At 38.1% G+C, this 26,858-nt stretch overlaps 1 protein-coding gene across 5 annotated transcripts in view; it reads right to left on the minus strand.

Annotated features, from left to right (window-relative positions):
* ETV1 (ETS variant transcription factor 1) overlaps positions 1–23,331 on the minus strand; it is a 67,054-nt gene extending 43,723 nt beyond the window's left edge. The window contains exons 1-5 of one of the 5 annotated variants that reach the window (XM_009680824.2): positions 23,175–23,331; positions 22,526–22,659; positions 21,616–21,703; positions 19,815–19,862; positions 9,919–9,972 (exon numbers count right to left, since the gene is read on the minus strand). In XM_009680824.2, the coding sequence (XP_009679119.1) occupies positions 9,919–9,972; positions 19,815–19,862; positions 21,616–21,703; positions 22,526–22,570 (235 nt within the window). In that variant the 5' untranslated portion in view covers positions 22,571–22,659; positions 23,175–23,331. Of the gene's footprint in view, positions 1–9,918; positions 9,973–19,297; positions 19,691–19,814; positions 19,863–21,615; positions 21,704–22,525; positions 22,660–22,788; positions 22,927–23,094 lie in introns of those variants that run through there. The other 4 variants (XM_009680826.2, XM_009680825.2, XM_009680827.2 and 1 more) reach the window with 4 other exon arrangements.
* Positions 23,332–26,858: the final 3,527 nt, after the last annotated feature.

Raw genomic sequence — 26,858 nt, forward strand, 5'->3', positions numbered from 1 at the left:
AAAATGTTATCCTTAAGGATAATCATACCTGTCTAAGTTAGCTACTCAAGAATATGTGAAAGCAAGTGCTAGACAGGCCAATAGATAATAAAATGGATTACCAGAGAACTCTCTCAAGCATACATTAAGCAACTAACTTAAAAGATTATTTACAATTTGTTTTTATTTCAGCAATTCTTAATGATAGAGAGTTACTAGAGGGAACAAAAATTATATTTTCAGAAAATGATTTTTAATTTGATGCTGCCTTTAACATTAAAAACATGTATGCGTTCATAAAACAAGTACACACTAACTCAGGATTTCTAATGGGATTTTTGTTTCCTGTGCTAGAAGGAGGAAATGGTCACAACTCTAAATACCTATGTCTCCTTCATACTTAAACTTTCAAGAATGCTTAGCAATAAAGCAATGCTACCCAGATCTAGTTTCTACTTCATTAAGGCAAGGCTCAGATCTAAATCTTTAGTTTACTACTAAATTACAGAAACCACTGCAAAAGCAGCAGTCTCCACTGGAAAAGGTGCAGGCCATTCAAATGAGTCAACAGTAACATTCAGCTCACAAGTTTTATCACTGATTCAACAGGGAAACAAAGAAGCCATTGTCAATGTGGTTACATCTGGGAACCTAAAGTCAGGACTGAAATAAGTAGCTTGATATTCAAAGACTCTCGGCAAAGAGCTTTTTTTTTTTTGAAGTTGGTGGAATTTTGACCACCAGGCTCTGATTCTCAGCACAGCTATTTAAAGTTTCTGCCATCACTTAAAGTGTCGTTACTGTACATGAGCCTCAGATCTGAATATATGGAATTACTAAATGAACATTTTAGAATCACTAAATTAACATTTTTTCTGAAGCCATTTATTAAGTTGTCTGATTATTTTACATATGCATGCAATTGGTGAGCGTAAAGATTATACAATGTGTAATTCTTACAGATATGTGTCTATATAGATATATGTATATATACACACAGAGTATACACTGGGTATATACATACATTTGTATAAATCTAGCTTCCAAATTCTAGTGCCAATATTTGATACTTTTGGTCTTTATTGAATATCGGTACCTTTCCAAAGCTGCTATTGTTGCCATTTGTGTTTATGCTTTAGTCATGTGAAATTTGCTTTACAAGTGGATTAACATTGCATTCTGTTTCAGCATGAAGACTTAAGAGTGGTTTAAAAAAGCAAACAAAAAAAAAAAAACCTGTTCATCTTCTTAGATATATGCTAGGAACAGAAAAGAAGCAACATTTGAACAAAGGGGATCAAATTTGCAAGACTAGCAATTGTTTTTGCACTTGCAAATTTTCAAATGTCCTTGATTATGACCCAGAATATAAAGTTTAAATTTAAAGACAACAACCCGGCCGGTGAGTAACCTGCCTTTCAGTGGCTGCAGGATTTGGCAATAAATGTCATTGCTAAAAAATATTTCACTACATTAACTTACTGGCAACCACATTTGCTGAATAAGTCCATAAACAGCCACAGAAAAAAAGACAACCAGAAATAAAGTTGCTAATGATTCACTCTTATCTAACATGCATAATCCTCAGCTTAAAGAACACATACATAAGAATAAAGATATCCTTTACCAACAGAGTTCACTTCTCTCTTCACCTCAAATCAAGGTCATCCTAAAATCCAGAAATGGCTAAGAGTAGTGAGTGTATCAAAGATAAGAAGATCAAGAAGGAGCTTCAATAAGAAAAAGGAAAAGAAGAATCCTTCTCAGGCTAAAGACTGTAGCACATGCTTAAAAAAAGAAATCAGTTTTTCACGTACAAGTTTAGAGTAGGTAGTCTTAGATTATTTCTAGACTAAAATACTGATGACTTCTAAAACTCCAAAAAAGCTGAACTTTCCTACCTAATACACTGAGTAGCTAGTCTAATAAATAGCATCATTTATACATATTTATCAGTTTATAAAAGGCTCAGCCAAAATTACTTCCCAGTACTGAAATGCACAAGACCAAAATGAAAGGACACAAAAACTGCAACAAGGGGTACTTTTCGCTGCGTGTTTACAGAGGCTAGCAAAATTGGTCTTACACGACGTGAATGAATCACAGACTCTCCAATCCTTAACTGACATTGAGGACTGTCACTCTCTCCTCCCTTTTTTTTTCCCTGCTAAACCCCTTGAAAACTGCCCTGTGGTCTGTGGCAGAGTCTGACTTCTGTCTTCAGTTGCTGAGGCAGCAAGAAGAATAAAAATGATACTGTGGATACATTTTACTTAGAGAACACATGCAATAAATAGAAGTGGACTCAACTTCCAAACTGCCTCTTACTTTACAGTATTCCAGAGCTTATGGATTTTGAAATCATTATTTAGGCTGCTCTTGGAATACAAAAAATGTTGTCCAAAGACACTGCATGGAAAGCAATGCAGTTTAAGGAGAATAACTGTTTTGTGTGAAGGCAGGTTTACAGGAACTCTTCAGTCTGCCTTGCTTAGTTTTGATTTCTGTATGAAAATACAGTAGAAACAATTTTCTGCATACTTTAACACAGGTGGAACTGAACAGAGCCTCTAAAAGACAGACTATACTCCTGATGAAATTAATGGAACTACTGTCCATTTTAAGCCAGAAATAACCGTAGTGCCAGGAAAATACTGTTGTGAATACAAGTCATGCAGCGTGAGGCTCGCCTGTATTTCCAGACGGGATCTTCAGAGTTCTTATAAGGAGGGAAGGAGGTGAAACTTTCCTCAGAGAGGAAATGGAAGGGTTTTTTCAAAATTGAAAATTCAACATTGTAAATAAAATGTTTAATGTTTTTGTTTTTATGTAAACAGCCCTCAGGAAGTAATCTGATAGCCTTAAGAAATTACCATTTGAAAGCAAAAAGGTCTACATGCTTCATCTTTGATCTACAAGACAGATTTATCACAAGACAGGATGACTGAAGTTTATTCATTAGCTGATAACCTCCACATGCAACCCAAGCCTTTAATCTGCAATAAAACAGCAAATGAGGATAGGGCTCTGAGGAAAGAGAACGTAGTTAGCTTAGCCTACAAGGAGGGCAAGGGAGCACATGGGGAGGGGACCAAAAAAAAAAAAAAGCCCAACAAAAAATAAATGCTGTCCAGTTGCTTGGACTCCTCCATACTCCAGAAAGCTGGAGTCAATCAGGTTCACATCCGGGTCCTGCGCAGTTAAACCACATCCACATAATAAGACTGCCTCTCTGCTGGGATGCCCAGCGGTAACTTTTAGTCAGCAATAAAATTCACGTTATGGTACGTAAAGGACTCTGAAAGGAACAGCTCCATCTTTAAGTTTTAGAGGCAGTAAAAGCCATGTAAGTCAGTGGCATCTCGAAATTTTTCACAGTGCTATTGCCACCACCAGTATTTATGCAATTTATGGTCAGTACCACTACTAACATTCAGGAGAACCTAAAGTCTCTAATGTTTTAGAGCTGGGAATTTACTATAAAAATGCAAACAAAAAAGCAAATAAATAGAATCTGCTTATTAAAAATCAGAGCAAATCCACAAATTCTCTTAAATGCTGTTAAGATCACAAGAAAGGCATTACAGTCCATGATCTGCCTCCTACTGGTAAAACTTTTTCAAAAAATTAAATCTTGCAATTATGGAAAAGGCCAGGACAGTTTAATAGTTCCAAATAGGTTTACATAGTTCCAAAATCTAGAGGAAGGAGGAAGAAAATGTCCTTATCAGCACAAGCTAACGCCTAGCAATGAACCATAAAATAAGCTCACAAAGTTCTCTGGAAGACACCAATCCCTAATTTCTTTTGAATGAGAATAATAAGAATTAAAAAAACACAATCAGTAACAGTTTCAGTCCTGTTTTAAACAAGAAAATAACCATTCAGGGACACAATGAAAGAAGTGAGGCTAAGGCAACTATGAAGGGAGGGAGAAAAGGTGGTCAACACAGACTCCACAGTCTGACCTCTCCAGCTCTTGCAACAGCAATTGCATTGGGCTCTCTGTACAATGCTTCAAGATCTCTAGATAAGTGATCATTAAGAAAGCTGCGGACCTCACAGCAGAGTGTTACACGCATTGCTGTATCTACTTCACACTGGGAAACAAAGATGTTAAGCAACATGACCAAGGTCGTGCAAAGCTAAAGGAAAGAACAAACTGTGGAGCCCTGACTTTCACAGCCCTTTAAAAAGAATCCCTCATAGTCGGGCGTGCACATAAATAAATAAATAAAATTATCTAGATTTGACAAAGTCTGACCTACGAAAGGAAGTACTTTAAAGACAAGTGGCAAGAAACAAAGCACAGCTGCAGCAGAAAGCACTAACAGGGAGAGCTTTCTGTGAATTCTGTGCTAAGAACAAGTAGCACCACCTTGCAGAGTATTCGTCGCACTGCCTCCTGCAGTATCACATGTGCCAAATGACACTTAAAGAAAAGGCAACTCCTATCACATAGGCTCTAAAAGAAAAAAAACTATTTAAAAAAAATCAAAGGCACACTCGTATTAGCCCGCAACTTGCCACACACAGAAAACCAAAACACTACCAATTGCACTTTCTAGGACTACCAAGATGACTACCAGCTGCTCATGTACCGAATCATGACATTAAAAAAGGCATCATTTTTTGCAGTCCACTAATAAATTGTTTCTACAGGCTGCAAAATGAAAACCATTCTGCATCATAAACAAAATCATATCCAGTCAATAGATCTCCTTTTGACTTCTGTAGGCCCACTGGAACGTAAATAATTAAAGTAGAACAATGTATTTTTAACAAAATATATCAAAATATGTCAAAATAAATGAAAATTAAACTGCCAACTGTTCACTAATTCTTGCTATACTAAAGCAAATAAGAAGTGCTCCTGTAGTCGTGAAATTCAATTTTGAAATTTAAGTCACAGAAAGAAAAAGCAGGAAAATAAAAGAAACTCGAGCACTTTTCACTTGATAGTGCAAAAAAACCCAACCACAATTTTGTATGCTGCGAACATGTAAATAAGTATTAAAGCTTCTCCTCATTTAAACTGCATTTGGAATATACCAAGCCATTATTTAAAATGACAGAAGAATACAGCTACCTGAAGCCTACGTAAAGAATCTCTCTTTAACAGGCTTTTAAAGATTGCAAGCCAGAGCATCTAAAAAGCACATCCCTGAATAATTTAAGGCTCCTAGCATCTACATTGAAAGAACTTGTTTGCTAAACCTGGAGGAAGGAGAAGAAAAAAAAAAGTAAGAGAAAAAAATAAAGGTCTTCAAGGATGAGCAACAAAATCATTACTAAAAAGTATTTTTCCTATGTTAAAGTTTAATCAGACATGGAGTAGTGAGGATTTAACAGCCCGCCCTTCCAAATTTACTGTCAACAGCTGTGGTCTAACATTAACATTAACATTTACCCCTTGGCAGTGTTAAGTTAAGGCTGTGATGGTCAGGGAAACAATACATGAACAAAATGAAAGAGAAGGAAGGAGACTGATCAAGAGCATGAAGTGCAACACAAATTCTCATTAGCAGAAATTCAATAATAAAAGAAAAAGCAAAAAGCTAGAGTTTATCACGAATCTTAAACAGGTAACCTACATCTCAGAGGGGAAAAAAACCCTCTAAAAGAACAGATGAATATTAATACAAATCATTAAATAAACCCCAAAATATGATTATGCCATTAAAGGATCAGGCATCCTGGTTTGGTGCAGGGTAATCCTTGTTTATAACCAATTGTACCAAGGTCGAGTTACAAATCAGTGTGCTGCTGATAGCATTGAGTTTTCTCTGCCAACTACATCGTTTAGACATCAGCAAATCCTACCTACTTCCTCTTGTGTCTGTCATAGAAACCATCCAAACAATAGGAGCAAGCAATCTTCACTTCAAACGCTATTAACTGCAAGCAAACTGAACAATTAATTCATTTTTACTCCTAGTTTGGAAAAGTCCTTGCTGTTCTACAGTATCTGAAAGCCTTCCCACTGATTACAACCAGTTCAGGATCTGGCTCCTCCTCAGTACATGAGAACAGACCTGAAACAATAGGGAACCTTATCTGAGGCAGTTAACACAAGTTATACTTCTTAACAAGTAAACAGAGTCTTCATATGGACACCAGAACAGCTTAAGTAGGTCTTACATAAGAATTCAGAAAAAGTGTTAGGTACAGAACATTCATTACAAAAAAAAAAAACACAAAACAAAAAACCACTCGCACTTTTGTCTTACGCAACTATTCTTTTAGCTACTGAAAGACTACTAGAAAACTACTGGAAGTCTACCGATGTGTGAGGTATAGAAGTAGATTCAGGAGGGGGGAAAGCAACCTCCCCAACGCAGAATTTCCAAGTAAATGCCTACAGAAGTGATCCCTACCTCTTTGTGGAATTTTTCTCTCTTATGAGAATGGAGATGAAAGGAAGGGGTAAGAAAATTGCCCTATTTAATATGCAATTGTCATATTTTTTCCAGTGTAATTGTAAGACGAAAAATTCTTTATGATGCACGTTCTTCTCCCTTAGAACTCAAAAAGTTCAACTGTTGCATAAAGCAGAAGCTTATCAGAAACTAATTGCGATTTGCTTTGCAAATTTATCAGAACAGGCTAGTTCTTACCTACGCTTCATTTAGCTGACTTTTGAGTACAAAATGATTCTTTGCGATAGGTATTCGGAGTTAAAACTGCACAATAAAAAGGTGAAATGAGATGGACCTTTGGACACTGTGACAAAAAAGCGAGGTTTGGGAAGTGCACACATTTCAGAGATTACTGGGGGAGGAGTGTGGGGAGGAAGGATCTCTTCCCAGAAAGCAGAAGAAGAAAATAAATTCAACTTTTAGCAGGTAAACTGAAGTTTAAAGCACTAAGGCAAAGCTTGACAAGCTGGATTCTTAGCTAGTAGAAATATGCGTAAAATCTAGTAACGTCAATAATATCACATAAAGTTATGCTAGCTGTTGATCTCACCTAGTTTCTAGAGCCCACACCTACCTATATATATATTACATATATATATATATATATATATACACACATATATATAATGTTTGCTTTTTTAAAACTGATTGAAGTTTAACAGCATACTCATAATTGAGATTTTCATGGTTCCAAGCTAGCTTTGAAGTTAAATCCCTAAGTGGATAAAGTGGACTCTATATCTAATCTAAACTAAATGTTTCCCTTAGTTACTAATACCAGCGCTGTTTCACTAGTTGAAATCATTATTGTAGAAAAGAAATAAGAACCCACTGCACTGTAAGGGACATTTAATCCTGCTGTGTGCTAGGACATGGCACGTGCTCTTAGAAATACCAGTTCCTCCACTATATTCCACACCTTTGCTTCAAGAGATGACTAATCTGCTGATTTCTAGGTGAGAAGGTTTTAACCATAGTTTCCCAGCACTGCTGCTGTTACCAGCACTTCTTACAACTCCTTTCCATGTTGCAAGCTTCAAGTTAAGACCACAGATCTACCAAATCTGGTTTTAAAGCCCCTTTTTGAAGGAACAAAGCTAGAAATAAAATGTCACTGCCTTTTGCACCTCGACTGTAGGCTATAACCATTTCAGTGCAGCACTTCAGATTTCTTTATGTACTGTGTGTGTGACAGGCACACGCACACCCCTATTCCTACAGAACTCCATAAACACAGTTTATTCAGGAAATTTAAATGAGGTTAGAGAAATGAAATGCACCAAAAATGCAGGTGGACCGCAACGTGGCTGCCTGTGGATTAGAAAGTGACCTCCTTCACTGGTGTACATTTCTGCCCTTCACTACCGTTTTTAACTCGGTTATGTGTACTACACACCAAATCTTTGCACTGAAGGCTGGCCCATCCTCTCCTCTGTAAAACAAACAAACAAAAAAACCCCCAACTAAACAGAAAAAAAAAAACAAAGTCAAAAAACTCCTGCTAGACCGCTGGCAAGTAATAGGGCGAGCTCTGTATATGGACTTATAGATTATATATAGTGAGTAATTATAATACAGTTTGAAGGCAGGTTCTGGATGCTAGAGAAAACAGTCACAATTGTGGCACTTCTGCAACAGTAATTTCCCTGTGGCTTTGGTTATGTCGATCTCCGTTCCTGTTTCATAGAGCCCACAGCTACATACATTTTATCCAAGTATATATCTGAAACTCCATAACCTTTGCCAGAGTAACTCTCCAGGAAGCTCTCCTGACCTTTACTTAAGATAAAGAAAGCAACTGAAATGAAGAAATAAATGTTCCTTTGATAATATTGTGTAAGCTGTGGCTAAGGAACTTTGAAATGCAACAGCATTAATAAAATAGCCATGTTAGGAGAATTTCTTTATCACCAAAAGCAGTGACAAGCTTCAATGGGGCTTTTCATTCACAGTTCACAAATTATTTTCCAAGAATCATTGACTTGTTGTGTAACGATAATTGTGGGTTAATAGAAGCCCTAACTGAACTTTGTACTCTTACACAAAGGACGCATGCATACATGACTATATTTGGACACAGCTCTGCACATAGAATAAGAGATTTAATTTTCAATTTAGAGAACCATTTTGGCTTTCCTATCATAATACAAATAATAGTTCGTGAACCCAGAGGTGAACAAATTCTTATAAAGAGCACCTTTAAAAGTGACCATAATTCTTCATTAGTGCATGCATAGGAACTAGTAGAGCAAAAGCAAAAATAAATTGTTTCTGTGCAGGTATACTATCAGTGTCCAGAGGAGGGGGAAAAAAAAAATCTTCGTTTTCACTACTCTCAATAAGTTCTTCTTAAAACAGTTGCTAAATAACTGGAAAAATCCTCCAAGACTTATATAAAAACTAAACAACTCTGAATTTGTTTTATGGGTTAAAAACTATTTTAATGCAATTTTTCCTAATTTCTCTAATTTTACTCCCAACATTTCAATACGCGAATGCTATATATAACAGGTACCTGATATAGCGAGCTGCAGTAATTGACTCTGATAGGATACGTAATTTAAGTTATTTAGCAAAATGGAAAAGCAACTTTACGCTCTGCTGCGATCAGCAGGCACTGTCTGGAAGAGACCTCTGATGGAGAGATTTGTCATGAGAAAGAAAGATATATAAGGGAGCTGCAAGAAGTCTGTGACTTTATCATATAATGTTCATAATCCCATTTATTTAATATGCCTTTGCAACAAGTTAAAGCCACAGAACAGCAAATATTTCAAAGGGGAGCCAGTGTTTAACAGAACTGTAGCATTTTAGTAGCTAAGGGCAAGATTTCAGGGGCACAGGTTAAAAAAGAAAACAAGTTTGGGAGTGTGTTAAGTAGAGTAGCAAACAACACAACACAAAGCATCCAGCCTAACATAATTCCTGCTTTCTCCCGTTAACTCAAAGGGAAGTTTTGTTTGAGAAGCATTTGCTAAACAACATAACATCTGCTAAAATCCCCTAGAATGCTTCAGCAGTGGCTTTATTCGATTAATTAAATTATACGGAGAAAAATTCTTTACAAAACCTACTGAGAAGCTCAATTTCGGTTCCAGAGGCTTGTCCTCTGTGTCGCACAGTGTCTGCCTCCGCACGGTGCCGACATCCTTCTCCTCCCGCTCTACGGACAGAGAAAGTCCCGGCACCTCCACGGAGCCCTTGGGCACCTGCACTTTTCCCTTGCTTCCCCAGGGAGCAGGAAGACAAGGGGGGGGGGGGAGGTGGTGGGAACTAGAGGAGAAGACCCCCCCGCTACAGGTTATGCCTTCAGCCAGAACTAGCTGTCTTGGCCGCACTTCAAAACGCTACTTGCTTCATCTAACTCCTTGCACTGATGTCACCGACCGGCAACAGGAACTATCACGTGACCGCAGGTGACAACAAAATACAGCAAATACGAAAACCCAAATATAAATATATAGATAGATATTATTTAAAAAAAAAACAAAAAAAACGTGATGATTCATACTGTACTTACAACTTTCAGCCTGATAGTCTGGCACAAACTGCTCGTCATTGTCAGGTACCTGAGCTGAAGAAAGGAAAAACAAAAAACAAACAAACAAAAAACAAAAACGAGGAAAGAATTAAAAGAAGCCATTAAAGCATAAATAAAGACTCTCGTGCTTACTTTGAAGCACAGGCAAGATTAAAATCAGGGTTTTATTCTCATTGTGGGGTACGGAAATCAGGCAAGAGAATCATTTTAACATTAGACAAATGCTGGGGCGAAGCTCTGCGGCGCGGGGCGAGCCCAGAGCGGCCCAGGTAGACCGCGAGGGCGGCGGGAGGACGGCAAGGCAACGGGCAGCACGAGGCCCCGGCTCCTTCCCCGCACGAGGGGCTGCACCTACCCCGCCATCAGCGTTCATTTGCAAAATACTCCCATGGAACAGCTGCAGAAAAACAAATCCTTGTGTTTAACACTTGCGCATCTCTAACCCCAAAGTACCGCATCTTCGGTATACTTACAAATGATTACAGTTTTCCGTGGCAGTCAGCCAACACACTATGGCTTCTTTTGTTATTATTTTAATTACTCAAAAAGAACTATTTCACCAGACCACAGAATTCCTGTTTCAGTGGCGACATTTCAGACACATCCAAAAGTGATTTACTTAAAGCAAGAATCACTATTAACATCCATGTACCTTGTGTAAGTTCATTTTTGCTCTTAGGAAGCTTCCATTTCAAATCTGTGCTATAAAATACGATTGTTTCAAGGGCTGCTGATGCATAATTTTGCTTCTGTCATATCACAGCTCCTTTTCATTGTATACCTAAGACGTTAGCCACCTCTAATACCGTGCTGATAACTCATTTAAAGCGTTTAAGCTGCAATGCCACCGAACACGTATTATAGGTGAATATAGTACAGGTGAATACATATAAATAATGGCAGAATATTATGCTAAGAAACGGCATCCTCAGAGCACAACTGGTTCTAGATATATCCTGAAACAGATTCGGCTTACCGTAACTGAACCTTGTCATCTTTTGGTCAACATATGCTAACTTGAATCATCACAGCAAAGCTACATAACATTATCTCTTTGAAAATATTTTAACTTACACGGTTCTTGTCTAAAGACAAACAAATAATTCATATGTTCTTAATTAAAAGTTAACATCTGCCATGATCTGGTTACCCAACAAGATTCAAGAGGTTATATAATCATCTATTGAAACAGTGACTATCAAACCGTTAAATATGTGAAATGATAACTTTAAAAGCCTTCAGAACACTTCCCGGATTAGGAAGAACTAAATATACATTCACCTTTATACGTATGCAACTTTTACTAGTCTGAGCAGAATTTGTTTGAATGAAGAATGCATATTTAATTGTAATTACTCACAATTATTTTGAATGTGCACTACAGTACTCTTCTTGGACCAGATCTTCACTCCTTACTCAGGAAATATTTCTAATGACTTAACTGGAAGTTTTTTCCTGGGTAAAGAGTTCAGAATCAGGCTCATCATACTGAAAAGTTATCTGTTATTGGTTTTAAAACAAACGTTTAAAATTCTAATGCCGCAACTACAGCAAATACCCTTTAAGAACAAATGACCTTGGGACCTCTCCAAACATGGATTTTAACAGAAGTGTAAATAAGGTTAGTATATGGAGAGTAATTACCATCACTCTGAGAAAAATACATAGACGTTGTTTTGTTAACAAATACATATGTATGTATTTGCATATGTAGGTACATAACCTACCCTTTTAAGAAGAAATAAATATCTCTGAGAACATGTTAGCGCCTCAAAGTCTAAAGCTGTATAAAACACATATTTTATATGTGTTTTATATACCATATCAAATATTTCTAGTATTTTTGATGCATTAAATTTCTCCTTCCTCCAGAGAAACCACAGGTCTTTTACCAGAAGTGAACTCAGGGACAATATGAGCCCAAATACCAGCGCTTTAAGTTTCTGACCTTTCATGCAATTCACTACATGCAAATGTCAAGCATTTTCCTTACAAAAATGCTAAATATTTGACTGTCACAGAAGAATCCAATTATGAAAGCAGGGTCTCCTAATTAAAAGGCAATTCCTAAGGATTTGTTATATTTCCAGTTGTTTCTGAACGGTTTATGAGTATATAAAGAGTTGAAGTAGTTCTACCAAGTAATTTCATGTTTACAAAAGGCACATCCTGCACATTTTCCTTAAGCCAGCTATCATTTTCAAATGGAGTAAGGATGCTATATATACATAGATATATCAATATGTGTATGTATGAAATAAATAAAAGGGTTCATTAGTGAAACCAGGACCTTTGAAAAAGGCAAAAACAAAAAAAACCTTCCTGTCGAAACCAGGAGGCTACATTTAGTGACTGCAGAATTGGGGCAGCAATTTTATATAACTTTCTAGAGCATACTCAGAGTGCTGGACTGCTTCACCACTGCTTTATTCCAGTTTTATCAGTTTATTTACCCCAAAACAAAACTGTTATGTGGATTTCTGTATGTATCAGCAAAAGGAGATCCTTTGTTTTCCCTGTCCCGGACTGTTTTCCCAGTCAAAGAAAGAGTAAAAAATTTGAACACATCCAGTTGAACATTCATGCAAAACCAGTATGTTCATTTGGAGCCACTGGAATTAGCACTGATTTGGTATGGAGTAAACAAGAGAAATATACTTCATTCATGAATCCTCAGAATTTATGCAGACATATTTATCTCTTTATCAGTACTCTAAAAAACAGGTGGAGATTAATGTATTTAAAAATACATTTTGACAACAATATTGACATAATCTTAAAAGCCTCTGTAGCAAAGGAATACAGCAAGTTAAGAAGTGTTTAGAACTCTGCCAAATATAAACAAAACAAAGCAAAGAATAACACTCCAAAATGTTAGACCTGGGAGTGTACATTTCCTACTCAAATCTATTTTAAAAGCATCAGTACCTTCAAAAGGAGCCCACAAGCCTACACAGAGGAATTAACAGGACCACTTTAACTGTGAGAGATGAGAACTCAAAACTGTTAGTCTATTCCTCCGTTTAATCTGGTACCACTTTCAAACTAACAGAATTGCAACTCACACACGATCATATTGTAGCCATCGTCCACCCAGTACACAGACTTCTTCCACCAGCATCTTGCTGTGAGAAGGCAAATGGTTTGGGTAGATCATCCCATTACTCAAAGAGAAGGGGGCTTTTATAGCCCGAGTCTGGATAATTAGAGGCAGCCTTTAGAGCAAATTAAACCAGCAGACAAATAAGTAAAGACATTTTAACTCGCACTTCTGAAAGGAAAATGTAACTCGGACTGTTGCAACTGTCTGCACATTTATATACGCATGTCATTCGTTTCCTCTTTTCTTTTAGGCACATAGACTGCAATTCAGCAAGGCTGCCATAAAATCTTCATTGGTCTTCTGTTAACATACTCAACACAAAGACACAATGCATAAATCATGAAAACTTTCTCACTTTGCCATTCAGAAGTATGTCGGAAAAGATATCTGAAGTGATCATCTAACTGAATGAAAATATTTCCCTGAACTACTTAATTATGGGGGTTTGAGAAGGGAAGTATATACCAAAAGACTAATAAAAGGTTTTCAAGGATATTAAGCACGTGGCTTTTACTGCTAATAGCAGAAGCAGCTACATAGCTCATTCTGCATTCATAGCCATCAAGCCTCAGACTCCTGAAGTGGACAACATCTGCACCACCAGCTATCCAGCTCAGTCTAGATTATTACCAAAAGTTCTGTTTTTTTCCTGTCTCTACCAATAATGTCTCAAGAGGATTTGGGAAGTGTACAAAAACGTTAATTATGATCTCGAGGATGTATCAGTTTAGATTTTACAGCTTCACAACCTACTCAGCTGAAATCAATTTGCCAAAAGCAAACGTTCAAAGCAGAAAAAGATTTAGTACCTGTCTGTAGTTTTCAGAGGCTTTAAAAAGCCTCTGAAAAGCTGAACTTACGGCATATTTTCCAAACGGAAAGCAAATCAGAAAAGCAAAAAAAAAAAGTTTAAAACTAGGCCCCTTCGCTTGCTTTCACTTCATGTAAACAAAAACTCACCATTAACAAGCATCCAGGACAAAAGGAGTTAATACTTAATTAAAACCAGCTCCATCCACTGTAACAATGACCTGGAGCCAAACAAGGCAGAAGATGTATGAGTCATTCTTTCTGCCAGTGAATGAGACAGCTGATCTCCTAAGCAATTCCTCAAGACAAGCAGTCAGAACTGGAGTTCTGCCTCCATTCACAAAAACACAGTCCAGCATGAACCATGTGGCCCCAACCACAAGCTTTTCATGTCACACCCTTCCAGAAAGCTACAGCAAAGTAAACTTGAACTTTAGGCATAAACACACTGATTTCACTGCTTTGTCTCAAGATGTAGGACAGACCTGCTGAGGAACGTATTTAATAAATGAAAAGTTAAGCAAACTGAAAAGGGCTTAAATTTAACTCTTCCTTCTCCCAATCACAGAGCACTTCCAAAAGCTCCACCGTGCTCGAGGAGAGGTGTTCCTGTCAAAAAACGGAAGCTTGCCAGAAAAACAAGAAGCTGCAAACCTCCTTGCTTCACTTCAGAACTGTATTTTGGATATGGTAATATTTCCTACGGTACTGTGTTCTCTGACCCCAAGCTTCACTCACAGTTAAGAGCAATTTGTTTCAAAATAGCACAGATTTACTCAATTGAAATTGACAGGAAATTACTTATAAATAGTAATATTTTGGCTTGCTCTAGAATAAGACTTCAGGCCACAAAAGTAATGCGCCTACTGAGTTTTGCTGGATTCCTTATCAGTTCTGAATATCTGAAAGACTGCTTAAAATTTAAGTATTCATGTAAGATTTTTTTCTTTTTTTTTTCTCCAAGAGGAACAACTCTTTTTAACAAAGGAGCATTCAGAAGGCAACAGTGACAAATTTCAAGATGGAAAAAAAATATTTCCCATAAGCACAGGATCTGCTGTCAAAACAACCCCAAATCCTTTTTACATAAAGTGAGATTCTCTGACTAATAAACTTAAATGCAGTTCAAAACTAGCTCCAGATCTCAAAATTCTTCCTTATGTGAATAAGCCCTAGGAATATAAAGATGGGTTTGCAGAATCTGCTCCTCATTTGGTGCTTTACCAAAAATGAGAAAAAAAAGTTAATTTAAAAGGAATACTCATATTTTACACTTAGCTATATCCCTCATGGTTCACTAACCCCACTATGCTGTTGTATAAAATTATTATTCTGAATAAAAGGCATTTACTTTTCCAGCAAACAAGAAAACTGTTAAAAAGCCTATTGCTGTCCAAGCTTTCAGGCTTTGTAGATTTCTGGTGGGTTATTTGTTTTGGATACTTTTTTTTTTAAAAAAAACAAAAAATCCCATCTTTTTTGCCTAATATAACTTTTGCCCATTTTTTTGTGCACAGACACTGAAGATAAAGTGTTTCAAAGACTGGGAAGCCAAATCAGTCAAATGACTAGAATCCAAAAAAAAGAAGCTATCTGCTGTATTGCACACCACAAATTTAATGATAGTTCCTCAATACGAGCTTCATGGCATTTACCTTACACTAAGTGAATTTTAGAACTTTCTGGCAGAATAAAGCTTGTTACCTGGTATAAGCTGCTACACTTCACTGATTTAAATAAAGCCACCCTAAGTAAGCTAATATTTAAATATCTAACACTTTCTTTTATTAAAAATCTTCCTTTGGAAACTATAAACTGCTCATTTTCATACATCCTTATTTTTGGAATAAATCAGATGGCAACAACTGGATCAGACATCACCGCGATGTTATACTTCACAGTAGGAGATTAGAGGGCAGAAACTTCTTTCCTAAAGTTCATCCCAAATTTGGGTATTAATTACTTGGGAAAACACGCTTATTTCCAGATACCAAGTATTAGTTTTTTCATATTAGTAACTTATCCAAGAAGTGAACCATCTACTTAAGCTAGCTAAGCTGTGGCAGAGGTATAACCCGTTACCTGTAGCTATTACTTCAAATCAGGTACTATTCACTTAAGCATTTTTCAGTTTCTCACCCAGAGAACATAATATTTTATTTGCAAATTTACTGCCATCCAAGAAGGGAACTACCTATCGCTCCAAAAAGTGGATCTTGTGCATAAACTCATAACTTATCATTGTTTTGATGACTATTACACATCTTTAACAAGCTTTAGGAGGAATTAGTATCAGAAAAGGGTATTTTTAACAACTTATCTAATGTTTTGGTTAATCTATTATTCTCCTAACCCCAAATGCTTTAACCATGCACAGGAGACTTTTGCTCGCTAAGAATTCTTCTGTCTTCCTTTTGTTCCAGAAAAAGGAGTAACAGCTACCATGACGAGATAACATGAGATTAATATTTGAACCAATCTTTTCAAGTCACTGAACAATTGCTATCTGCCAAAACCAATCTAATTCCAAATATAAAGAATCAATAAAGGCATTTTATAATATTATCATGACAAAATGTTGCCATCAAGTTATTTAAATATAAAACAAAAGATAATATCTGAACAATATTTGCCTTGGTTAGCCAAAGGCAATTTTAACTATTTCCTTTCCAGTTTGAAGGCTGAAACAGTTTACTGAGGGCTGGAATCAGGAAACAGTTACAATCTATCCTCTGTCCTGAACAACAGTTGGCACTAGGGAACCTAATTTAGAGCAAGTTTTACACCAAAATAATGTAGATTCTTTCTTATACATCTAACACTGCACAAGGTAGAAACCAAAGCTCACTTCCGTAAAAATCTAGCATGCAGCTAGTAGCCCACATTTCCAAGTTTTCTGCAAGTGGTATTCAACTTGTTAATTATGGAGTAATTAAAATATTAAAGAGGTTACTGAATTGTTTACATTTGGAATTAATTCTTCCATACATGTGAACCTTCCACCATTTTCAACAGGAAAGAATGCATTTCTTTTGTGTTTACTTGCTCACCACCAACTTTCCAGAGAATACAAGTGACACTAACTGTAAAAATCTCCAGGCTAATATACGTGATGTAGTAAAGATACCTTCGGGAAAAACAAAACAAAACAAAAGCAAACCAAAACAAAAAAGAACCTGCAAGCATTCTTTGTGTGCAATAAAAACACGACTTACTTTCTTCTCCCAACTAATAAGTAGATTTTTGACCTGGTTACTCCCCAGTAGGGATCTGAACTCGTGGGAGAAACCTGGTCAGCTGCCACTGCTTTTCTTAAAAAGGGTCAAGATGTTTTAAAATTTCATGGTCATTTCCCTGGCTCCAGAGCATTATGAAAAGAAATATGTAAACATTACTGATGCTGCCAAATTGGCAAACTTCTAGCCTATGAAGGTCCAGAAGAACATAAATGGACACATCTAGCAATGGGTAAACAAGTCTGATTTCAAAAAAATCTATTTCCTGGCTAAGCTCACTCATGTAGACATCTGAGCAAAGCTACAATATCCTCAAACACCAATATATCATAGACTGCTGAAAAGTGGGCTTTTTTGTTTTAAATTGTAAAGGAGGGTTCAAACTAACAGATCAATATTTGATTTTCTCATCTTGACGTTTTATTTCAGTTTTAGTTTAGCCTTTAGAAAGGCTGTAAAAAGTTTGTGTTTTACGGAAGAGCTAAAACCATGGCATGGTCTGAAACATACAGAGTTTTAAAAATATTTCTAGAACATTGGAAAGTCTGTATTACTTAGTTTTAATATGCTGTGGAAATTTATAACTATACAATTCTGCAGCTTTATTATTCTCTGCCATGCAAAAATATAGATTTTTTTTCCCCACTTTTAAATACTTACCAGATGATGCTATCTGCATTTACAAAGGTTCCTTCACCTAGCTGATACAGGATTAGACACCTCTCTCTCTCTCTCTCTCTCTCTCAAATCCTAGCTAAATTTATCAAGTGAAGTAGACTCAGCTAAAGAAAAAAAAAAGAATAAGGCTTTCAAACATTTCATTCTAGCCTGAAATAAGCACAGTGGCGCTAGAATAAAAATTGTCATTACAGTTACTTATGTACCTATAGAAATGATTAAATCAGTTTTAAATTCCGTATTATTTTTCAAACTTACAGTATTAGCTGCATATACATTAGGAATCCGTCAGTACTTTTCTGACTAACGATCACAGAAATTTAATCATTTTCAGAAACAAAAACATGCATAACTGATCAAACTAAAAGTTTGCCCTTCCATCAAAAATATCATATATTGAATGACACATGAAATATAATATCATATACTGATATTCTAACATCCTTCTGGTTTGTTAGAATGAGTGAGACAAGACAAAATAAGAGATCTTTAGTAAAATTACCATAAGGAAATAGCTACAATTGTATCTGATCATTTATATTATAAAAAATTATCTTCTTGCAGGACATTCTGTTTTCAGTGATTAGAAAAGAATCACAGTAATTCACAAAAAAATATAAACTCTGTTCCATGATTTAAAGGAAGACTTTTTGATTATATACAGAATTGCTACATGCTAAAAATAATGCTAGGAGAATAAAAATGTCAGCAAAATTAACATAACCCCACGACCTATTTATAGGTTAAGGACTTGACTAACTACGTATAAAACTATAAAAAAAAAACACACACACACAAAACAGTATGCAGCCAAGCAGTCACCAACAATATTTCCTTCTTTCTGTAAAAAGCAGCAGCAATCAGTTCACCCCAACATCTCTCCTTCCCAAAGAAGCAAAACACCTATTCTATAAACAACTGTGCACAGTCCAGTACATGATAAAAAAATTAAAACATATGTTAATACCCACATGTATTTAAGTCAGAACAAATTTGCAGAAATTATGTTAACTTGAATCAAAATCATGTTTACTTTAGATGCAGAAGTTTACATTAAAAATTCAACCTGAACTATATTAAGGTCAGACAATGTGTAAGAATTTTTATGCTTAAAAATAAACAGCACTGTAAATATCTAGGGAAAAAAAAATCATAAAATATTGCTGAAGTGAACAAATACACTTCCACAAGCAGAAAGCTCCCTTGCATTTTGTTAAAGTTCTCCTGTAGCAGCATCTCATCTTTTTGTTATTGGTAAATGAATCTCCCAATAGCTACTCTAAGTTCAGATTTCTATATTATTGTTTTTAAATCCTCAGTAAGATGTGCCCTGAAAAATTAGTTGAAATACTTAAAAAAAAATAAAAATAAAAACCACATACACCAAGCAGGCTTAAAAAGACCGATGTCAGTTTTCTAACAACCGAATACACAATCTTACAGCTACAAATATGAAGAAAAGAATAACATGCAAAATATTCAGAGAATTCTGAAAAAAACAAATAGTACTTTTTAAGTATTCCATACACACCTAGTGTTCTGTGTTGTGAACAAGGTGGAAAGAAGACACTTGCACTTAAATCTTGAAGCATCCCGTCCCGATGAACCCAGAGAAACTAATTTCTGCCATCAGAAAAGTACTCCACCAGAACACCAAATAATTATATGTGCTGCTCTAAAGGAAACAGCAAGCCCAGTTCTGGCTGTATGTAGTCTCTCGAGGTACAATAATATAAACCTGATCAATTGCAATTAAAATCTGAACAGAGGCTTAGAACTTGAAGTCTTGGTGCATTAGTTCTTGCCAAAAGCAGATGTGATTGTGAGCTGGAAGCAATTTCTCCTGGTAATTTGTGATGACACTGGGTAGAGCAGCCCCAGAGTCCCCAAAGACAAACTCATCAGAGGCTCTAATGTATGCATGACACATGAGGTGGCTCTTTTAGAGCTCAATTAATTGGGCTGAACATTAAGACAGCAAGTTCAGGACTTTTTTTTTTCCTCCAGAGTTGTTTTTCCTCTTTTTACAAGCAGTTTTTTTCCCTTACCTTCTGCAAGCCATGTCTCCTGTAATTGGCTCAGATCTTGAAAGAGTTCTGCAAAAAGATGAAGACATGGATAAAACACTCTCTCCTTTAATCTCTTCATAAGACTAAAATATGCTCAAAAATGTATCTTTCCTGAAGAACAATGTCTGTGAACTATATTTTGGCAGTCAAATATATAGACAAAACTAGATATTTTCAGGTTGCAGTTAATGATTTTTCTACTCCAGTTTATACAAAAAAGTACTTATTGTATCATTTAATCAGCTCTTGAAATTATAACCAGAATCTTAACCAAGTTCTACAGTAAAAAATGCTTATTCAGCAACACATAGAGAAATGATCATCTTTCTAACACAGGTGAACTATTTCTCCTCATGTAACACAGGCCTCCTCTTGTAATATCTGCTTAGACAAAACTCTCTGACTTCAGTGCGAGCTCTGCCTGAGCAAAGACTGAATATCCTTTATTAGCAGTGTCATAACTATCACACCAAAATTTTGAAGTAAAGACCGCAGATGCTGCAGTAGCAAATAGAAATAGCATTTCTTATGTACTTCCCCTTATGTTTCAGTGTGTACCACAAGAGAATCACCACTAATTTCTCTATACTGTGCTCACTGTAATTCTTTAAAGTGAAACCACTTTCTCCATGGACTGAATTTAACAGCAGCGTTTCTGCAATTCACTGAAATCAATTACACATAATGGGTGTAAACGAGAGCAGAGTTTGGCTGATTTGCAAAGCTCAGAAACTCAGTTATGAAAATGTTGTTTACGGACAACTAAGACTAAATGGGATGTTTGAACAGACAAATGGTTTATTTTTAATTTACTATATTTTGAGAGAGATTTCATCTTTTATGAATGCTGACAGATAGCTATTTACATATACTTAAATGACAGAGGCTATTCATTTATCTGGTGGACTGATACCTCATATTCATGTTGGGAAATCATTTAACTGTAAATCAGAAAGTTGTTTTCTTTTCAATCTATATTAGACTAGATATAAACTCTTCCAAATAAATTTGTAGGGATTTTGAGAAGCATATCAGCGCATCCTCAACCTACTCTGATGAGACTTACCAAAGTAGCAGGCCCCTGTAAGTATATAAGACATATAGCAATGTGAGCATTTACTGACCTAAGTATATACCATGTAACCTAAAGAAGTGTTACAGTTATTGCTATGCTATAGTTTACAAGCCTGAATCACGTGAGTAGCTACTGATGGGACTAAGTTACAAGCCTTTGGCCCTCCAAAACTTCTCCCATTCTAGACGCTCGTAACAGCATTTCCTAGGACTTGCTAACGTTACAGCAATAGAAACAGGCTACCACAAACCTGGAGTTTGACTACTAGTTCTGCTATAAAGCTATCGTGAAAAATAACAGTTGCCACCCTCCTGCTACCACCCGTGAACTTATACCAATGAGAAGAATGTTAAGAGACTGGAGAGATGGGGCAAGTCCCGAATTTCGGAAGGCCTGAAGGTGAGAAAGCCAGGTGCGCTCTGCTACTGCAAACCTGTGCCTCAGTGCATAACATTTAACTACCACATGGGCAGGAATACCTAAAATGCAACAGGATAACTCAAGGAAGAAATATCAACTTTAGCCTTTGCCAGTTTGTTTTGCAACTGTGAATGCAATTTTCTTGTCTTGTTTATTCTAATTGATCTAGATAAATATATCTCCAAAATAAATAAATAAAGAGCTCTCAAAAAGCTTCTCTGCATTAGTAAGTAAAAAGGGGGGGGGGGAGGGAGGACAGGGGGAGGGGAAGAAACAAGCCCTCACCTTCTGAATCATGAGCCAGGTCTCTGTTAATGAATTTTCTTTTCCTGACATTTGTCGGTCTCTCATTACAGTTTCTCCCACGCGGATTCTATAAACAGGAAAGATCAGTTACTTTAGAAATCTGAGGGTTTTTTTTTTTTTTAAACAAGAATACTCAAAGCCCGCACAAATTCTTTACATTTTCCAACAGGGAAATGATCATCTTAGAGCCTCTATTCTTAATCACTACATACAGTTTGTAGCAAAAGATTTTGCTGAGCACCTAACATTCTCCAAAAGATTCCTGTATCTAAATACAACACATTTCTCTCGGTCTATGTAGACATCTATTTGTACAGATAAGTATGTGATGTGCTCAAGCAGCAACACAATACCAACCATGTATTTTTAGCATCTAAAGTACACAAACCTACACAATAGCACATAAATCCCCTCTGCATAAGCTATGCAGGAGAACCCAAATATGAGGAGATAATAATAGACTGCTTTGTTTGCCAGTGTTACTTGTAAAATTGTCTGCAAAATCCTGAAAGCAAAAGGCCCGGGGGGGGGGAAGGAGGAGTGAGGAGGAGGGGGAAGAAAAAAGAAAAAGATGTTAACGTTTGCCTCAACTTCATTCTTCAGAGTGTTGCAGGCAAACACAGCCAGAAACTTTGAATGCAGCTGCTGTTCTTGCCCTTCTCTTCCATTAATCGTGTGCATGATTTTTTAATCATCCCAAAACTGTCTTTAAAAGAACATGATGCTTTATTGAAATAACTAAGAAGATAAGCTCGTCTTGCAGGCAAAGCTTCTAGATGAAGAGTCGCCCCTATAGCGGTAACAAAGCAGATACTCTGTCTGCAAAACTCCCCCAGAGAAAGAAGTCGGAGTCAAGTTTATAAACACCAACTTTGAACTGATCACTCACATTGGTGACCATGTAAGGCACTTGCTGGTCATAAAATCCATCCATTCTGCAGCTCTTCCACAAGTCTTAGCTCAGTGTTTTATTTACTGGGCATTTGATCTGGAGATTTCTTCGGGATCTGGACTCCAATCAGCCTAGAGGGGAATACAAGATGGCTTTTAGATTAAAAAAAAAAAATCATGAATGAACTGCTTGAATTTGCATAGCTAATTAACCTCAAAGAGTCCCATTCATAAAAACAACCCTCCCTTCTCTGCCTTCACCTGGGTTACAAGCTTCTGCCAGGGAAACACGGAGCAAAAGCACTTTGAAGCAGCAGCAGAAAGCAAAGCGAGAGGCAGGGTTTTATTTACACTGCTGCCGTATCCCCCGGGCGATCCGTGCAAGTGGCAGCACTGATTCGCAAACGTGTGCTGAACTCGTAATGGCGAACACCAGCGCTCGCCTTGCACCTAACGGGAGTGGGGGAGAGAGAGAGCCAGCGCCGAGCCAGCCGGGGACACACGCACCACACATACACACACACACACACGCACACACGCACCACACACACACGCACGCGGAGCTACCTTCTCCCAAAGGCTCGTTTTTGCAAGCCACGACCACGCAATCATCTGGAGCGACGGACAAAGTTGCAGGGAAGACCCACCTGAAGGCCACGCCAGGCGATCGGCTGCAAAAAATTCCCTCCAAATTTAATAAAAACATTAATTATCCCCCAGCACTTCCCCCTTGGAAGCAGCGAGCGCCACTGACAGAGCTCAATCCGGTGGTTTTTCCTCTCCTCCTCCTCCAGGGGCCCCCGAGCCGCGCCGGCGGATCCCCGCCGCCCATTGGCTCCCCGCGCCCCCCGCCGGATCGCCGGATCGCCGCGCCGCCCGCCCGCCCGCCCGCCCGCGCCCGAGCCCGCGCCCGCGCCCGCGCCCGCCCGCCGCGCATCCCAGCCCGCCGCCCCCGCCTGGGCCCGGCCGGGCCGGCGGGGCGCGCACACACACACACACACAAATATGTATATATACACACGTATATGTGTATATGTGTGTATATATATCTGTGTGTGTGTACATATATATATATATATATATATATTTTTTTTTTTTTTTTTTTTTTTTACAACTCCGATGCGCGCCGCTGCACGGCACCGGCGGTGCCCGCGCGGATGCCAGCCAGCCTGCGGAGGGCAGAGGAGGGCCCCCTCCCCTCCGGAGGGGGAAGGCATTTCTCTCCTTCCCCCCCCCCCCCGCCCCCAAAAGGAGAGCAACAACAAAGTTTCGCCTCTCCGACTCCGCCAGCGCACAGCCCCTCTGCCGCTGAGCGTAGCCCAGCGGTCCCACAAAACTTCGCGGGGAGCCTCGAGGTTGGGGGGGGGGAGGGTGAGCACGGCAAGATGCTAGCACTCCAAGCTGGAGATTTTTTGGCAGCGTCCGCTCAGGATTTAGCGACATATACTTTTTTTTTTTTTTTACTGAATCATAGAAAGCAATTGTTACTTCTACTGTGATGCCATAATTTCTAGGTTTTGTGGCCAAAATTTGGCAGGATCCAGGCACCGGATCTAGGGTTTTTTGGTGTGGTAGTGCCAGGATGTGTCAAGCTTGGGATTTCTGAGGACTTCTCAGAGAAAGTGAGCTTTCTTTTCCCTATGTGTAGTGGCTATACAAGGGCTGTGACCAAAATTCTGCGTTTTATTGATTGCCAAAAATGCACCAGAGCCGATTGTGTGGTTTCATATAGCACCTACACTTGTTCTCTGTTCGGGCACTGAACTCCAGGCATTACAGGAAACGGATGGTAAATTTAGGTATTTGTGACACTGATTTGCTGCGAGACGCAAAGTTTCATATTTTTATGATCTGATGTAGCTCAGCAGTTAGTAGGTAGAGCCCCAAGCTACCAAGTCCAGCTTGATTTTTCTTTGTAGCTAACGGTGTAAAGGCAACTAAAGAAAGCTACTTTTGCATAAGCTGCCTGCAGCAGTATTAAAAATATGCAGGTTACTTCTTCAGCACTGCTTTGTTTTGAAAATTACAGTTGTTTCATTACAGTCTATTCTGCAGTGCATTACTTTTCTCCACAAGTTTTTTTTTTTCTCTTTTTCCTTCTTTCTGATCTCACTATTTCTATTCACTTGCCACTTCTCCTGGCCCACCAATTAGGAGGGAAGCATCATGTTCCAACCACTTCTGTCATTCTTGTACATGCTTTTCAGGGAAAATAATTTACCACCAGCAGCCTGCTTTCTGTTCCTTCTGCTTCCATTTCCCCACCCACCCCCAGCAGACCTGGAATCACAGGAGGATGCTGGAAGGTATCCTAAACACCGTAAACTTCAAATAATTCTGCTGTTTGGGGCCAAACCTATGGGTTCCTGCTCCTCTAAGCCACTTCTGCGGTATGATAAATAAAACTCTACCAAATGCTCCAAGTATAAGTGTGGTTCCCTGGATAATGATTCCATCTTTTTCTTCCTTTTACCCGTAGCCACACTGGAGCAGCTGTTGAGCTGGGGGGACTTGAGGGGTGTGTGGGGAAGGATTGGGCTATGGTTAGGTCCGTCTCTGGAGAGCGCATGGCCCCTCTAACGCAATCACTGGCAAGGTTAGCTGCCTTTAGGGCAGCTTGTAAAGTTACCGTCTCCAGCTGTCCAGCCCGTCCTGTGAGCAAATGTCTGAGCCATCCATCAGCCAACTCTCAAAGCGCTCGCACCTACCGTGGCTCTTCTCAGCCAATGTGGGTGACGGTTTCCTCACTTGAAACAAGGCACTAAAAATTGCCGGTGCGTGTGGTCACTAAGACCTTGTCAGTCGGACCCTGTAAATGAACCAGCCCCACCTGAAGTGCGTATGGGGCCTCACACTCGCCAGGTATCCGGTGCCGAAGGTGGGACTCGCACAGCCAGACCCTACCTTGCACTTCCTACGTGTCTTTCGGTGCCCGGCACGGTGCTGCGGTCTTCTTCCCCCGCCGCCTCGTGGCCCAGATTTGGCACGCAAGTTTGCTGAGCCGGAGGAGGCTGATGCGTGGCGACGGCCGCTCTCGGCCCTGGCAGTCCAGGAGGAGCCATGCGGTCAGAGGCATCCTGCGCGAAGACCCCGCGCCGCCCACAGCCGCGCACAGCTGTGCTGCACACCGCGCCGCTTCCCTTCCCCATCTTGGGTCTGGCCCTTTCGCACACGCTGAGGAGGAGAGGAAGAGTAAAGCTGTTTTGAAGCCCTCTTTATCCTCCTCTCTGTTCATCCACTGTGCTGAGTGGTACTCAGGGAAACTTCATTAACTATTAAGAGGTAGATACTTACAGGAAAAAAAACCCGCTATCTACTGGCAACCCACTCCAATATCCCTGTGCAGAAATGCGGCCTTGCACCATCACCCATCACACATGTGTTATCTGTAAAGCAGGAGTGGCCAGAGTCAGTGTTTTGTGGTTTTGCATTTTGGTCAAAAATTCTTGCAATTTTGCTTTGGTTTCTTGATAAAAGTAAGTTTTCATGTTTCAAATACTATTTGCAGAAATTGATACTTTTATTTTAGGTTTTTGGAAAACAATCCTTGTAGAAAACGAAAACATTACTTCAAAAACACATTCTATTTTTAATTGAATATACTGAAAACTTCACGAAACTTATAATAGTTTACAAAATATATTGAATTTATTTTACTAGAAAAATTGTTTTAAAATATTCAGCTCTTCTAATGGCAGTGCTTTAGAAGCAAGATATTTGTTTTATTTTAGAAACAGACATGTTCAATTACACTATAAAGCTGCACTATATACTGAAAATTATATATTATTTCCATTACATAATGACAATGTATATTTCACACACTTATCTAAAAGAGGACAATGAAATATATATTTCTTGCTTGATCGGACACACTATGCAGCTACAAATCATTACTCTAATATAAAAAATAAAAATAAATCCAGACAGGCAAGGCAAAGAGAAGATTTGATAAACACCAGCTTCTCCTGGAAAATGTGAGAAGAATTTAACCACTTTATCAAATAAATAAATAAACCACCATAATACAGAATGATAAAATCAAAATTCAATATGAAAAAAAGAATATGAACTGACTTGGGAATAAGATAGCCAATTACACTAAAAAATGTTTTATACTGAAAAAATAACCCTTTTGGATACCTTTATGAAACTACATTTACGTCAAAGAAAATCTTTCAGAGGAAGGATAGTTACAACTGAAATATAATAGCGAAGTAAATTTTGAAACAACACTAAGTAAAAAAAAAATCCTGTTTTTCTGAAATTATTTAGCCTAATCCTTCCTTTTAGACATTTCTCTATTATATGCAACATAATGATGAGCACAG

This window comes from Struthio camelus, chromosome 2, assembly GCF_040807025.1.
Source record: "Struthio camelus isolate bStrCam1 chromosome 2, bStrCam1.hap1, whole genome shotgun sequence".
NCBI lineage: Eukaryota > Metazoa > Chordata > Aves > Struthioniformes > Struthionidae > Struthio > Struthio camelus.